Source organism: Hemiscyllium ocellatum, chromosome 20, assembly GCF_020745735.1.
Source record: "Hemiscyllium ocellatum isolate sHemOce1 chromosome 20, sHemOce1.pat.X.cur, whole genome shotgun sequence".
NCBI classification, from domain to species: domain Eukaryota; kingdom Metazoa; phylum Chordata; class Chondrichthyes; order Orectolobiformes; family Hemiscylliidae; genus Hemiscyllium; species Hemiscyllium ocellatum.
Genome location: NC_083420.1, coordinates 53,512,364 through 53,529,974, shown reverse-complemented (window position 1 = coordinate 53,529,974; position 17,611 = coordinate 53,512,364). Strand labels below are relative to the sequence as shown.

General features: G+C 41.6%; 1 protein-coding gene across 1 annotated transcript in view; it reads right to left on the bottom strand.

The window, feature by feature from the left end:
• Positions 1-9,257: 9,257 nt before the first annotated feature.
• syngr3a (synaptogyrin 3a) overlaps positions 9,258-17,611 on the bottom strand; it is an 89,131-nt gene continuing 80,777 nt past the window's right edge. The window contains exon 4 of the mRNA XM_060840874.1: positions 9,258-16,139. Coding sequence (XP_060696857.1) covers positions 15,948-16,139 — 192 coding nt within the window. The 3' untranslated portion in view covers positions 9,258-15,947. The remainder of the gene's footprint in view (positions 16,140-17,611) is intronic.

Genomic DNA, 17,611 nt, shown 5'->3' with positions numbered 1-17,611 from the left:
AAGTAATTTCCCAGTCTTTTATGCTCAGTGAATGCGGAATTCCAAGGCACAAGCCATCAGAATATTGGGTGCAGATATGATTAGATTCCCTACAGTGTGGAAACAGGCCCTTCGGCCCAACAAGTCCACACCAACCCTCCAAAGAGCAACCCACCCCCCTCTGACAAATGCACCTAACACTATGGGCAATTTAACATGGCCAATTCACTTGGCCTGCATATCTTTGGACTGTGGGAGGAAACCGGAGCATCTGGAGGAAACCCACACAGACACGGGGAGAATGTGCAAACTCCACACAGACAGTCACCCGAGGATGGAATTGAAACTGGTGTTGTGAGGCAGCAGTGCTAACCACTGAGCCACTGCGCCACTCCATGGCGCAACAGGTTTCCATCTGTTTTCAGGGCTTTCCCAATCTAGCAAGCCCAGGGCCTATGTCTCCACAGGTACAGGGTAGGAGCAGATGAGGAAGCAATGGCCTAGTGGTATCATCACTGGACGATTAATCTATGAAACTTAGCAAATGTTCTGGGCACCTGCTTCAAATCCTACCATGGTGGGATCTAATTTCAATAAAAGTCCTGTGTTAAGAGTCTAATGACAATCACGTTGATTGCTGGGGAAAAACCCATCTAGTTCACTATATGTGACACCAAACCTACAGCAATGTGGTTGACTCTTAACTGACCCCTGGGCAATACAATGCTGGTGTAACCAGTGAGACCCTCATCCTCTGAATGAAAAAAGAAGTCATTTATAAGGAGGATCTCATCAATCAGTGTCTGTTAGATCTTAACTATGTCCAAGCAGTGTGTGACTAGACGTTCACAGGAGGGCTGCTTTATCTTACATTTCACAAGCTATCATTAATTGTGGCAAGGCCTTAATACTGGTGGCCAGCCCTTGCAGACCCTCACGTGTTTTACCTCAGTTTCTGGCCAAAGTCTTCTGCCAGGATCAGGGAAGCCAGACTCATTAAGTTTGAATAGACTGTGGTCGGGTCAAAAACACTCTCACACAGACACACGCACTCAGACACACACACACACACACACACACACACACACACAGACAGACACACACAGACACACACACAGACACACACACATACACAGACACACACACATACAAACACACACAGACACACACACAGACAATAAAACAGACACACACATACACACACACAGACACACATACAGACACACACACTTATACACAGACACACACACACACACACACACACACACGTCTGTGTTCATGTCAAATGCCATCTCAGGGTAATCCAGGAAAACCTACCCAATGCGGTGGTCCCAGCTATAGGAGTCAATTCCTCACATTAACAGGTTCATATTCATCGGTTACAATAAACCAAAACAAACTGAGCAGCAGCACAGGGAGATGGATTGGATCTGAAAGCCCTATTGTCGAACTAGTACAGGCACGGTTGGCCGAATGGTTGTTTCCATCTTGTACAAGCGGTTCGAATCCCACTTTCGAGAAGCATAGGGACCAGTTCAAAAGCAGGAATCCAGAATTAGAAGTCGTCATCTGTAAAGTGACGCCGAAGGTTGTCGAATTTTCATGTAAGTCTGACTAATGTCCTCCAAGGAAGGGAGTCGCCACTAATTTCCACGTGACTCCAGTCCCATACTGATCTGGAGAGACTGGATTGGTCAGGCCTATGTTTACCTGAGCTTAACAGAATAGTTCACAGAATCCTATTAAACCTTAACTGGACTAGACAGGGTAAACACAGGAGGGAGGTTCCTGATGACCGAGGAGTCCATACCCAGGGGTCACAGTATACAGATACAGGATGTGCCATTATGTTGCAGCTGTACAGCACATTGGTGAGACAAGTTTTGGAATATTGCATGCAATTCTGGTCTCCTTCCTATGGAAGGATGCTGCAAAACTTGAAAGGATCCAGAAAGGACTTGCAAGGGTGATGCCAGGGTTGGAGGGTTTGAGCATTGGGAGAGGTTGGATAGGGTGAGGCTATTTTCCCTGGAGCATCATAGGCTGAGGGGTGACCTTATAGAGGTTTATAAAATCATGAGGGGCATGGATAGGGTAAAGAGACAAGGTCTTTTCCCTGGGGTGGGGTGGGGAGTGCAGAACTAGAGGGCATAAGTTAAGGATGAGAGGGGAAGGATAACTAAGGGACAACTTTTTCATGCAGAGGGTGATGCGTGTATGGAATAAGCTGCCAGAGGAAGTGATGGAGGCTGGGACAATTATAGCATTTAAAAGGCATCTGAATGAGTATATGAATAGGAAGGGTTTAGAGGGATATGGGCCAAGTGCTGGCAAATGGGACTAGATTAGATTAGGATATCTGGTTGGCATACACAAGTTAGACCAAAGGGTCTGTTTCCGTGCTGTATATATTTCTATGACTTTATTTGGACTGAAATGAGAATTGTCATCACCTAAAGAGTGCAGAGCCAGTGGAATTCTCTGCCACAGAAAGCAGTTGAGGCCAAAATGTTTTCAAGAAGGTGATAGAATTCATTCTTAGGGCTAGAGGAATCAAAGGGCATGAGGAGAAAGTTGGAACAGGGGACTGAGTTGGACAATCAGCCATGATCACATTGAATGGTGGACTAGGCTCGTGGGGCTGAATGGCCTACTCCTGCTCCTAATTCTATGTTTCAATGGTTGAGCGTTAACTTCCCCTGGAATGGATGGTGAGCCACTCTGTTGGGATGAATCATTACAAGTGGACACAGCAGGAGGGCTTCATTACGAAGGTACAGCATGACCTTGTCAGGATAATGCAGTACGAAAGAGAAATGTCAAGGTAACACCTACACCCACAGAATGTATTAAAAAAGCATGGCTCATGAAGCCATTTTTCACCGTTACGAATTGCATGCCTCTCAATGATGTCTAATAGTTTTGCTCCATAATACATGCATTGTGGCTAATTTTAGCTGCTGGCTCACTCTCAACTGAAGCAGCAATAGTCTGTGATATTCTTGACAAATGTGTTACATCTTAGACTGGAATTGGGTTTATGAGTGAGTGAGTGTGTGTGTGTGTGCGCGTGAGAGACTACGCTCCAGCACTTGTTGAATTACTCAGAAAGAAGCTGGGTAATGTTCAAATTGCAGGCCTAAAATGATTCTCAAAATGAACAAGCCCTGATTTTATTACCTTCCATATTAATTGGTTACATTTTTCCCTCTTGACTGGATCATTTAGTAAGCTTGCCAGGATCCGTTTATGCTGCACTAGAATTCAGTCATTTTCCAATTTATGTTTGAGGAGACTTTCAATGAACAAGTATTTTTCCTACACTGTAGAATCCCATTGAGTCTACACTGACTCTCTGAAAAGCAACCCACTCAGACTCATCCCCTACCCTCTCAGCCTGCATTTCCCATGGCTAACCCACCTCGCCTGCACATCCCTGAACACTATGGGGAAGTTAGCATGGCCAATCCATCCTGACCTGCACATCTTTGGGCTGTGGGAGGAAACCAGAGCACTTGGAGGAGACCCACACAGACACAGGGAGAATGTGCAAACTTTACACACAGTCCCCTGAGAGTGGAATCAAACCTGGGTCCCCTGGCACTGCAGTGCTAACCACCGAGCCACGGTGCCACCATTAAAAATATAAATAGATATTCTTTCAATCCTATTTTTTACAATATGAGGATAGGAACAACCCATAATTTCATTCTCTGAGTTACAAATGCTGACATAATTCCACCTATTGGTGTGCATCACTTAATCTTCATTCATTGGATATTCATTCCTTTGACTCTGGCTTGGAGCATGAGGAGGTTTGTGTGAAGAACAGATTTACTTTCTTCAGGGACACAGGGCGATGGTTGGGGATACATGAGGAAACGGAGGGAGGGTAATCCTCCATGCGATGATATGGCCAAAGAAATGGAGGCTAAGTGGCAAGGCACATATGGCAAGTAATTCAGTCACGGGAGGTCAATGTGAATTCAGGTCACGGTGAACTTATTAATGGAGATGAGTCTTTTTTCTAATGGGACCCTTGTTATATGCAGGGCCCATTATCTCAAGTCTGTGTTTACAGGTGAGATTGCATTAGTTCAGAGCTGGTGCTGTTTGTGTTGGTTTCACTCCAACAATATTGTGCGTAAAGCCATCGAATCGTGGGGTCATAGAGATCTCAAGCATAGAGAAAGGCCTTTTAGTTCATTGTGTCTGTGTGGCTCAAAAACGACAACTTAATCATTCTAATCCCATTTTCCAGCATTTGGCCTACAGCCTTCTATGCTTTGGCATCGCAAGTCCTGTCTAAATATTCTTCAATGTTAACAGGGTTTCTGCCTCCCTCACACTTACAGGCAGCCCATCCCAGATTCCCACCATCCTCTGGCTAAAAATGTTCTCCTCCTTTCAAGCCCCTGAACTGCCTTCCACTCCTCCCATCTGTCCTTTGAAAACCTTATCCCCTAACGCTCCCCACTCCATGCCTAGCTTGCTGAATGCTCCAAACTGTGCCTACACATTGGGTCCCCACTTTTCTATTATAACACAGAGCTATAAGGTAGACTATAGGCAGATCACCTCACCCTAGTTCCTAACTTCCAGTTCAGCACTGTCACCATGACTTGTCCAGACTTGTCCGACCTGCCTAGCTCCTTTTCCACCTATCCACTCCACCCTCTCCTCCCTGACCTATCACCTTCATCCCCTCCCCCACTCACCCATTGTACTCTATGCTATTTTCTCCCACCCCCACCCTCCTCTAGCTTATCTCTCCACGCTTCAGGCTCACTGCCTTTATTCTTGATGAAGGGCTTTTGCCCAAAACGTCGATTTCGCTGCTCGTTGGATGCTGCCTGAACTGCTGTGCTCTTCCAGCACCACTGATCCAGAATCTGGTTTCCAGCATCTGCAGTCAATGTTTTTACCTTATAGGCAGATTAAAATAGATTCCAAACCTCGCATTATGTAAGTTAGCTTCCCCATTCCCACACTGCAAACTCAGCCCTTTACATTATCTTAAAGGCAGGATTTTAATTATTTGGTTGATTTTACTCAGTAGCCACTCAGTTCGTTCATTTTGGAACAGATTGACAAAATCTCCTCATCACCTCCTTCCCCTGACCTTAAACCTATCTCGCCTGGTCATTGATCCCTCCATCATAGGGAATAGTTTCTTCCTGTCTACCCTACTTATGCTCCTCATAATTTTACTCATCACAATCACGTCCCCTCTCAATCTCCGCTAGCCTAAGGGAAACAACCCCAGTCTGTCCAATCTCTCTTCATAACTGGAACTCTCCAGCCCAGGCAGCATTCTGGGAAATCTCCTTTGCACCCTTTCCCATTATTATCACTTCCCTCCTATAATGTGGATTCCAGAACTGCACACGATACTCCAGCAGTAGCCTAACCAATGGTTATATACATCTTTGTCAATCTGCTCCAAAATGAACGAACTGAGTGGGTACTGAGTAAAATCAACCAAATAATTAAAATCCTGCCTTTAAAGGGCTGAGTTTGTAGTGTGGGAATGGGGAAGCTAACTTACATAATGCGAGGTTTGGAATCTATTTTAATCTGCATATAGTCTTCCTTATAGCTCTGTATTATACTAGAAAAGTGGGGAACCAATGTGAAGACACAGCTTGGAGCATTCAGCAAGCTAGGCATGGAGTGGGGGAGCGTTAGGGGATAAGGTTTTCAAAGGACAGATGGGAGGAGTGGAAGGCAGTTCAGGGGCTTGAATGTTGAGGAGGAACTGGGTCAAAGGGCTGTTGGGGTTGGGGTGGGGAGCAGAAGTGGGGTGGAGGGGAGATGCAGGTGGAAGAGATCTGGCAAACTATGAAGGCAGGCAGCTCCCACCTGTTCTGGCAGGCCGAGGCATGATCCATGATCCCGTTTGGTGCCAAGATAGGGTATTGGGAAGGGGTTTCGGTGAGAGGGGAAAGAACAGAGCAGAGGGCACTGCAGCTTGATTAGGAGGAACTGGAGGAGTTTTGCTGTCTGATGAATGGGTATCTAGATGAGTGGAAGGAGACATGATGGACTAACTCCAAAGAAGCAAAGCATATTAGGGAATCTTGGGGAACTGGGAACCAAACTGGGAGACAAAGTCATTAGTCCTCAGAATGAGAGCCAGGTTGAGACAGAAGGAAAGCAGTATTTCTATAAAGAATGTAAACAGCTGCCATTTAATGAGTGTAAGTGAAGATGGAAGGGGAGATGAGAAGGAGATAGCATGTGTACGTACTATCAGTGAGGCTGAAAATATATTGCATTTTCTGCAGTTTGTACAGTCTGTAACTAGAATGAGATTGGCTCAGTTGGCATCATTAAGCTATAACGTTCTCCAGGGCTTATGTACAACAATCAAGGTTAGCAATTGCATGGAATACTGTGGCAGTATTGCACAGAGAGGTAAGGTGTCATCTTCCATGTGAGACATTGAATCAAGGTCCCACCTACTTGGATGGGTCAAAAAGGTCTCATCGCCCTATTTCAAAGCCGAGTAGAGGCCCAAATACTGATCCTTGTGCTCCATAATTACACCCTACCCACACAACAAAGGACCCATTCACTCCTACTCTACTTTCCATCTGCTACCACTGACTTGAGGAACAACCCCAGTCAGAACCAACACTGGCAAAATGTTATATTGGCACTTTCCACTTGTAAATTTGAACATTGGAATTTTTCTTAACGTACTTTAGGAAGAGTACCCATGAGAACAAAGAACAGGCACTGGCCAATTTTTTTAAATTTATTGTATCAATGATGCTGTTCGAGCAATGGGACAGCTTTAAAAGATCTAGTCAAAAATTATAATACATTTTTAATATCTATAATTTGCTCTACCCTGCAGTCATAAATGAGGTCAGGTACCTCTGTAATGTATAACAGTTAATACTGGAAGCTGTATAGTTATGAATACCAACTTTTTCAATTGGCTGTGATAGATTATCAAAAATTCTGATTGTTGAATAAATTGCATGTGAAGTTAGCCTCAGAAAAATGTTTACATTGTTAATGAATAGGAACAAAGTCAATCATTTTCAAATTGGAAAGATGGTTAATTCACATAAATGCCTAGTTATTTAAAAGACAATTTGGGATGTGTTCTGCAGCACTTGATGGCATCGCGAAGAGTTTATGGAATAAATCAGAATCCAGACACACTGGGTGTTTTTCTTTTTCAACAATGTATACTAGTTTCTTAAAAAAAACTATCGTGTATAGTGTTGGTTCATCAATTGGACCTTAGCAAAGAGTTTAGTAAAATCATAAACAATTGCATTGCAGAGGGTGTGATTTGCGATATTTCACAATATTCTCAAATGCAGAATATATATGAAAAATTCAAAACTATATGCAAGGATTGAGATCTTAATGCAATATTATCTAAATTTTAAACTTGAACAAACTCCATAGCTGGACTTGCGTTTAGCTGCTCTCAATGTCGTTCAGCATTCACAATCAATTCAGCTGACCTTCACCAGATATAACTATGACACCTAGACCTACCTACCTACACGGACAGAGTACATTAACTAGAATTTCTGTCCCCTCTGATTTTGACCAATAAAAGACCTGTGGTGATACGAAGGCAAAATTAATTTAAGCTTCATTGGCAATGTACTTCCTGTCGGCGAGTCTGGTGTAAGTACAAGGTGTTCAGTGGTTGCAATTCAACAGGTATGGACAAAAAAAAACTTTGCTTCAACTCACCTTCAACATTGTAAGATCATAAGACATAGGAACAGAAATAGCCCATCAAGTCTGTTCTTCCATTCACTGAGATCATGGCTGATCTGATTAATCCCCAACTCCACTTTCCTGTTTTCCCCACAACTTTTGATTGCCTTACAGATTAAAAATCCATCTCAGCCTTCAATGCACTGAATGACCCTGCCTGTACAGCCCTCTGGGATAAAGAATACACAGATTCACTATGATCTGAGAGAAGAAATTACCCATTTCTGTCTTAAATGTGTGACCACTTAATCTGAAATCGTTCCCTCTGGTCAGAGACTCACCCACAAGGGGAAGCAACCCTTGACTGCTGCACTGACTCACATTTTCCTATGTTAGACTAATATGAACAAAAGAAGACTGAAAATTTATTTGAAGGTGGTGAATAGCTGTCAGGAAGGAAGTGGTAATGGTGCAGTGTCTTTTCTGGGTTCACAGGAAGATGTTTGATACCAATGTGACTGCTGCTTGTAACTGAGTAGCTATCTGATACTTGCTGCTCAGGGTCACAGGTGAAAAGGCAAGTTTTAAGTAACAGAGGCAGGGCAATACTGAAGGGGCATTGAGCTATCCCCCTGCAGGGGTTTTTCTATCTTGTTTCATCGTTTAACACATATGGAAATGTAACTGTACAAATGGAGGTCCAGTGTGTGCACCTGCCACAGACTCAGTCTCGTACCTAGCTGCAGCTGGAACACAACGGGAGGTCTTGTGAGGTTTGAGGTTTACCCAAAACACAGCCGACAAACCCTGGGGGAGTTTGCGCACGTGAAGCCACAGTAAGTGCAAAGAGAGGCAGTGCTTAAAGGAACTAAACTCGGTATCAAGGGTAAGTATTGAGGTAAGATTCTAAGATAAATAAATAAAACAATGACAGAGGAACCTTGAATAACTGGCACTCGAGTATCTGAATATTGGATTATCTGGCAAGATCGCAAGGTCCCAAGTCTCAGCTAAACTATGTTAATCGGCGTTTGATTATCCGGAATTCTATTAACCGAATGAAATACTCCCCCGTCCATGTCCTCTGTAAAATAAACTTTGTAAGGTTGAAGATTGCAGGTAAATTAAAAAAAGTTTTAATCACTCTATATTTGAGTTTTTAACCAGAAAGGACAAAGTGTGGGATAATTGATGAATAGCTAGTGAGGTCTTATACGGAAGAGGCCATTTGGCCCATCCAGTCTGCACCGACTGTCCAAAGAGGGTTCCACCCTACCAGACTGAACCAATGGCTGGCAATCAGATAAGGGGCCAAATAGTCTCCTTCTGTGTTACTTTTGGATTTTATGGAAGAGCAGGCCATTGCCTTGAGCCTGATAATTACACACAATTCCAACCGCCCTGTCATTGATCTCTGCACAGCCTTCAGGAAACTAGAACCACGTGGATTTCTGAGTTAGAAATGGACATGATCCCAACTGTGTTACAGAGGTAAAACACGAGAGAGCTACAATTAAAAAAAGGAAGCCAACATCCGTACTTCATGTGCACTGACACATCTTTATTGAGAATTTATTGTACACCAGCACAAGGTTACTGATCATCACAATAACAGAACATTGTTCTTTAAGAACAAGTAAACAAAGATGTAAATACAATAGATTCACTTTTAAATTTTTTATACTTGTTTTCCATACACTCATTTTGTACATTATTTTAACACAGTATAAACATCACTGTTACTGTACCATACTTTATGACTGTGATCTTCAGTGAAGAGGGATTTACCACAAAGTGCACTGGTCTGCCTCATTGGAATCTCTTTCAGGTTTTAATTATTTACCTCTTTCTCATGAATGAAACAACCCATTTGGTTACATTTCTTCTTAAACAAAAAGACTAAGTTATGATTTCTTACACTGAATTGTCAGTCGGAATATTCATTGTGGAGTTTCAATGGACTTTTAATTGATTGGGAAGCGCACCACCAAAATTGTGACTTCAGCTTAATCATTTCAAAATGGAAACCCCTATTTCTGAGGAAACAATTAAAATTAAGAAAAAAATACAAGAGTGGTTCAATACAAGTCAAACCACAAAGTTGTTTGTGACAATATGACCATTGTGTATATCATCGCTACAGTGCAGGGACATAAAACAAAAGATAACAAAGTTTTTACCTGTCCATAGGCAATCACGTATATAAAATATCGACAAATGCTTGAGTTTGGCAACTAGTCATTTGTGGCCTTCATCAGCCAGCTACACAAGTAAAGTAACAGAAAGTTCAGAAAATGCATTACAAAAACACACTGCACCTATAAAAGCACAAGTCTACAATCGAGAGGTCATCAAGGGTTTTAAAAACAAAAGTTTTGGAATTAACTAATAAGTACTTGCTCACCCATCTTGCCAAAGACAAGACTCTATCCTTGAGATAACACACAGTGGAATTTGACCAACACGAATTAATTCACTATAACAAATGGTTTCATGTCAATGTTCACTCAAAGACATCTCTTGGTGCACTTTTTTTTTGGCACTATGGTAAACCGCATACAGAAACGTAATGGCCAACTGATGAAACTTTTAAGTAGCTATCAAGAACTTTCACTTATAGAGCACTTAAATGTTCAGAGGTGCTTTGTAGAGAAGAACATGGGAAAAAGGCATTGGGCTGTAAGAGTAAAGAAATGGAAGTGACTCAAGGCGTCAAGGAGTTGAATTTTGAGAGGAGTCATCCTAAACTGGCAAATTGGAGGATTTTAGAGAGCATTTCAAAGTTTAGACAGCTGTCACTGGCACTGCAGCAGGGGAAAGGTGAAAGTGCACAGAATGTCAGAACTGAAAATAGCAATGGAGGACGTTACAGGGACACAGTGAAATGAGATTGTCAGGCAGATATCTGAAAACAAGAAATTTGAATTCAATGCATATGCGGACGGTGGGGAGGGTGGGAAGCTCAATGGAGCTTTGAGAGCTCAATTCACCTTCACAGTGAAACAACTTAACAGTGCCTCAGTGAATCTCCCCGAACATGATCCAGTCATGTTTATTCTCAAGCAAATCAACTTCAGGATGCCAAACGGCGCATCAGTTGTTGCTGCTGGAGTGCACTAGGAAATGATGGTGTAAGTGAGTTACATCGGTACCACTGCTGCATCATAATTTCCTGGGACATTTGCAATAACCTTCATGCAAAACAGCGAGAATGGCCTTGTCGTGTTATTGCTGGACTGTTAATCCAGGTACCTGTGTTCAAATCCTGGCATGGTGGAACTTGAATTCAATAAAAACAAATCTGGAATTAAAGAGTCTAATGATGACCATGAATCCATTGTTGATTGTTGGAAAAACCCATCTGGTTCACTAATGTCCTTTGAAACTGCCATCCTTACCTGGTCTGGGCCTATATGTGACTCTGTACCCACAGCTGTGGGGTTAACTTTTAAATGCCCTCTAGACAACTAGTGATGGGCAATAAATGCTGGATTGGCCAGTAATGTCCTCACCCTTTTATGATATTTTTTTAAAAAGTGACCATTGTAAGCTCCAGACCCAGTTAAATCAGTGGTGACTGCACATTTTCTGGGATTGTAACCACTTGAGATGAAAAAAATATTGTGCAGGTGAATGCATTGAAATACCTAATGTCAAATTAATTGATTCAAGTTAATCATAATCTCGGTCTGTCCATGATTTTTGAAAAGAATTCTTAGCTAAAACCCAGTTGGGTCGCCACAGGGATAACCTGAGAAGCACTGATGGTACACAGGAGGAAAAGGGAGAAGGTGAACTGTCACATAGATATTTCTGTCCTGTTCAGCTAACGTTCCTCTGGAGCAGGTGGGAGTTGAACCCGGAACACCTGGCTCAGAGGTAGGGGACACTACCGCAGCATCACAAGAGCCCTTTAAGCTCTGACATATAGGCAAGAGTACTGCAGCTCATCCTGCTCCGCACACAAACATAACTTCATTATTAAAAAATAAACAAACACTGTCTTGACATCAATGGTCAGGAGCACTCCCTTTGTGGAACCTGGTCAAGGCATAGAAGGGAATGTGAAACTTGCTCTGCTCAGATTCTGACCATTTTTGAGAGCAGTTCTTCAAATGGGATGAAGGCCCTTAACTGCTTATTGTGAGGAACTTTAGTTGACATGGCTGCCTGACTATAATTCTATCCAGTGTGGCGTTGGAAGTGCAGATGGGCTTCAGATGTCACTGAAATATGGGACATAATTCCACAATTTGGACCATTTTTGCCCTCCCATCCCCGAAAAGGGTGAGAGATGCCTAAGTTTGCCAGTCTGTTTAAAGAGAGACTCTTATTTTGGTCGTTGCTAGTTTCAACATCTAGATAAGTAAGTTAAAACAAAACTGTGACTTAGAATCGTACTGAAAACTGTAGCTGAGTGCCTCCGTGACGTCATTTTCTGTAAGTGATTAAATGCTCAGGTTTAAGATTCAGACATCTATGAGTCAGATCATGCCCAATATTTAATTCATGCAGATGAGGTAAGTCATTGAATTGTCATTACACTCTCTGTAGTATCTTTAAATCAATTTCCAGGGGATTTCAGAATTAAGCTCATAGTAGGATTACTGTGACAACAAACACCATAATTTACAGTCTCATTGACAAACAGCGATATCTACCCAATCAGCTGTTTGTCACATGTGTGAACAAAATAGACCCAAAAGTAAAATCCCACACATTTGTGCGAGATAATGAAATTAAAGGATAACTACTGTGGCATGATAACAACTACTATTCATTTGAAATCTCACTGTGATGTTAATATGCTGCTTTGTTTAAAATAAAGCCTTCCAAATTGTTACTGGCACTTTCCAGCTGCAGTCTAAAAATAGTCTCAGAGAGAAGTAGGTTCTATATTGGTTTCTTTGCAAACTTTCCCCCACTTCACAGTCGTTAACAATCTATTTCAATAATCATACTATTTTTGGAGACACCTGTCTCAGAACTTAAAAAATGAATTGCAGTTTCAAGTAGATTCCCTACAGTGTGGAGACAGGCCCTTCAGCCCAACAAGTCCACACCGACCCTCCAAAGATTAACTCACCCAGACCCATTCCCCTCCATTTACTCCTGACTAATGCACCTAACCTACACATCCCTGAACACTGTGGGCAATTTAGCATGGCCAATCCACCTAGCCTGCACATCTTCGGACTGTAGGAGGAAACCAAAGCACCCGTAGGAAACCCACACAGGCAGTCACCTGAGGTTGGGATCAAACCTGGGCCCCTGGCACGGTGAGGGAGCAGTGTTAACCACTGAGCCACCATGCCTGCTTACTTCAGTCAGGCAGAACTGTGCTTCCACTGAAACGTAAGTGGGATTACAGCTGAAGTGTTACATCTTTTCAAATGGGCAACACTAGGAGAGAGGAAGGTAGAGATGAAAGGTTTAGCACAGTGGAAGCAGCAACTAGAAACCATGGGTGGATCATTTATTGCAAACTCAATCCACAACATTGCTTTTGTAAAAGATTTTGTCTCTTGGACTTACCACATAGGAGCATGGATTCAGATTGGGTCAGGAAACCTGATTGCACAATTACAATAAGGTATAAACACAGTTAAAATATATTCATGTTGAAATTGATAAACATGTGGAATACCTTATCCAGGATGAAAATGGAAGTAAAGGGCAGTAGAAGGCACCGGACAAACATTTCGCATATAACTTTATTCACTCTATTTCCAAGAGTATGGAAATCTGATCTTTGGGAAGGAGAGAAAGCTCTCTTCCCTATCCCTTAATCCAAACAAGTGACTAATGTGAAAGGGTAAGTCTTAAAGAATTTTTATGCTATTTATGGATGTGGTATGTGTAATGCAAAGCTCTACAAATTCACTTGAATATAGCTGAAGTCAGGTTGAAATCTCCTAGAATATTGCCTAAGATTGCTTTTTTAAAAAAAAAATTCCCTTTACTTTATTTGCCTTGAGGTCTTGTATTGCAGGCAGTGTATTGACTTGCTGTTTCTGATGGGTAGGAGCCATTATGATGAATGTATCAACACCCACAGAAGCCAATACAGGCAAACCCTGTCCTTAATAATATTTCTGGAAAAGGAATCAAGTTTTAACCAGGCGTGGTGACTTTCATTACCCTTTACAAAACATTTATACAATCAAAGAATGTTTACTAAGTTTGGCTTTGTTAAAATAAGGAAAATAAACTGTTTATCAACAAAACAAAGTAGCTGTTTGGCAGTAACGGAGGCAAGGATTCTGACAGGTACTCTGTGAGCTGGCTAAAAAGGGCTAGGACTGGAAAGCTCTGAGTACAGCTCAGGTTGACAAAGGAACTGGGTGCTTTCTGACAAGTGGGCAAACTATGAATTAGGGTACGATTGGGTCCGTTGAAAAAGAACTGTGGAAATTTACACCGTCAGGAATGTTATGTTCTAAAAATAAAGGTGGTTTGTAGAAATGTGCCTTACTGCTGATAATCATGCCTGTGACATTCAAAAGTGAAACCTGGTGTATAGTTTCCCTGACCTTTTCTATGTGAGGTACAGAATGCTGTGTAACTGAGAAGCAAATAGTGTTGCATTATTGCAGGGAGTGGGGCTGATGCAATTGCTTATGGTTATGCTAAAACATACCTGGTCATATCAGCTGGAGTGAAATTTACCTTCTTATTTAAAGTATAATTTGCCGATGAATTCAAGTGTAATTTGCGTCAGTTCTGAATCATGAACATGTAAAAGCTACAAATGAGTGAAATCTTGTTGTTAATTTCTTCAACACCAAAAGCAGGAATTGCTGGAAAAGCTCAGCAGGTCTGACAGCGTCTGTGGAGAAAAACCAGAGTTAACGTTTCGGATCGAGTGACCCCTTTCTGATTTACCGCATCCGCAGTTCTTTATTTGAGAATTTCTTCAGGTTGGGGTCGGGTGTCATTTGGTCAATTTCTACATTTTGGTTTATGGCTCCCTCACAGGGATTGTTACAAAATCAAAATTGCACTTGGCTGTTGTTGTTGTCCTGGCGTTATTTTGTTATACAAAGCTTTCATGCTGGTGAAAAGGCGCAAGCTCAATTTGCAGGTCGAGACTTACCTGACTGGCAGTATATACACACACATCCCAAAAGGATGACTTGTACGTAATTACATTCGGATGTTCCTAGTCAGAAGGGTTCAAGCACATGATGCCATGACTTCTGAACAATTTGGGTGCTGTCGAGGAGGTCTTTAAGACCCTGTCCCTTGGTATGCAGTGAGTTTAACCCTCTGGTTATCCACGAGTTACTCTAAATTTGCTTATGCCCAATTCCATAAAGTAACCTACAATAAGAATGAGATTACTATACAAAAGACACACAATAAACCTAGATTATACAGCGAGGGGCACTAAGCTTTACTGAAGTCACAACCAATACCATTTTTGAGTAATATGATGTTCATTCATATCAGACATCTGCACTCACAGGTATAAAAGAGTATTTGAAAATATTTCCAATGGTATCGACTGAAACGCTCAGCTGACTTTTTTCAAAGTTCTTCTATTCGTGTTTATATGTTTGTCACCAATGCAATTAAATGGAAGCAGGAACACATTAAATTCACATCCCCACTTAGCTCTGAAGATTAACGAGTTAAAGCTTTATACAGTTACACACAACTAGATAATCTGGCACATGATGTGGAACAGTTAATCATGAGCTCACAGGTACGTCAACTAAATTGAGGAAGGTTTCTAAGAACACTAAATAGATGCTTTGATGTTGGAAGAGAGTGCCTTTCCAACTTGCATACTACAGTTAACACAGGAATGACAATACCACTAATATAGTGAGTACACTGCACTATTAGCTAAAAGAAAGGTTACCTTACATCAGTTTAGCACATGAAAAGCCTAATGATCTTCAACAGCACTTTAGCACTCTTGCAGCTAACCAACCAGTGAACAACACTGCACCACAGATAAAATATCTGTACTCCAGCATCCCTTTTTCATTGGCCCACATAGCTTTCAATTTAAGTATCATATCTCCAATGCACCTTAATAAAATCCTTCAAGGCTATTGAAACATTTTACTTAATCTATGAGAAAATCGTCCACAATCTCTGGCCAAAGAAGTTGAGCTCTCGTCACACACCTTGAACAAAGAGCTTGGAGGAGACACAGAGGCAATGAGATCGCATCAGATCAGATGTTTGATAGGCTGGATTAGAAAACTATCTAGGCCAATGTAAGGGACACTGTGCTTTTAAACTTCAAGCAGGACCTTCAGCCTTTAATATGGGGGCATCTGGTATCCCGAGGAGACTGTATCCAGGTTTTCAGCAAAGGGTGGGCTCTGAAAGGTGTCCGCGTTCTCAGTTCCGGTGCTGTATGGAGGATGGCCAGTGTCCAACTGATCTTGGGAGAAGAGGGATGAGTCAGCCCCCAGGCGGTACCTCTGCCATGCCTTCAGGGTTAGGCCAGCCTTTAATGAGATTAATTAAAATAAGGACTAAGAAATGCTTGTTAGTGCACTATAACTAGAACTCAGTAGGTGTAACATTGTAGCATCATGGAGTTAATAAGAAGGGGATGATCCTGTTAGTCAAATCATGTTGCAGTACATTGTTATTCCACAGGGACTGATTATGTGGAGAATGCTAATTTCTTCATGGTTTTGTTTTGGTGTTTTGTATCTGCAAGTAATAATTGTTTGGAAAAATTAATTTGCAACAAAGTATAGCCGTCACACAATATCAATGCGACAATCCTAATGAAGTTTGCATAACGTTTTAAGTGCAAGAGTTGGCCACTTACTTTCATCAACTGTCCTGAAATTTGGTTTCTACCTAAACACACTGGAAATTGTTGACTATTAACAATTATATTCACATTTTAATTTCATTGATTTATTATTGTGTCAGTGCTTGGCCAGCTTTGATTGAAGACATTGATTGCACAATCTAGGGGTGCATGACATGGAACTCAAGATAATTGGATAAGATGTTAAGTATCAATGTCCTAAAGGAAAAGTCAATCAGATCATTGTAATTTCTTTGTATAGATACTAAGTTGAAGTTAGGTCATTGGTGCACTGAAAATAAATCAATGAGATGAATTGAATAACGCAAAACACAAGGGGATTTTAGTTCTGTTCATGTGTGGAAACTCCTATCATACCTTCTATCTGACCAAGACAAACCATTAATACCACATTCAAATGACAAATTTACATAAATATGTTTTAGGAACTCAAAAATTGAATTTTCAAATGATCACAATTTTTAAATCATGTTGATACGAAAAGCAATTTAATTGCACAGCAGTGAAATTGTAACAGGAACTGATTTTGAAATATTGCTTATTTTTCAGAGAAAACAATATCAGAATAAGACATTTATTGGGATGCTTGTCATTCTATCAAATCCAGAAGTCACACGACACCTGGTTATAGTCCAACAGGTTTATTTAAAATCACAAGCTTTGTCAGGTGACCAGACCAAGGAGCAGCGCTCCAAAAGCTTGTGATTTCAAATAAACCTGTTGGCGTCATGTGATTTCTGACTTTGTCTACCCCAGTCCAACACGAGCACCTCCACACCATAGCTAGAAAACATAGGGCAGATCAATACTAGTGGGGGAAAGGACATGGAGAAATTACTAGATTAAAATAATATACATATGACTTTGTGTCCACAACAAAGACACCCTGTCCAGTTGACCCTGAATTCCCCTCACCAAACCCTGCAAACTTGTGCCAGAGTTGGGAAAAAGTGTTGAGCAGCACACTGACAAAGATGTTCTCTCCAAATCGTGTCTTTCAGCCTATCATCCTCAATGTGGCCAATACAATCCTTGGGTATGTCACGCCCAAGGACAGACCCTCCAAAAGTGGGAGCACATTGAGGAGACAGTGATTCCTGGAGTTCACAACACTGACTCTGGACATCAAAGTTT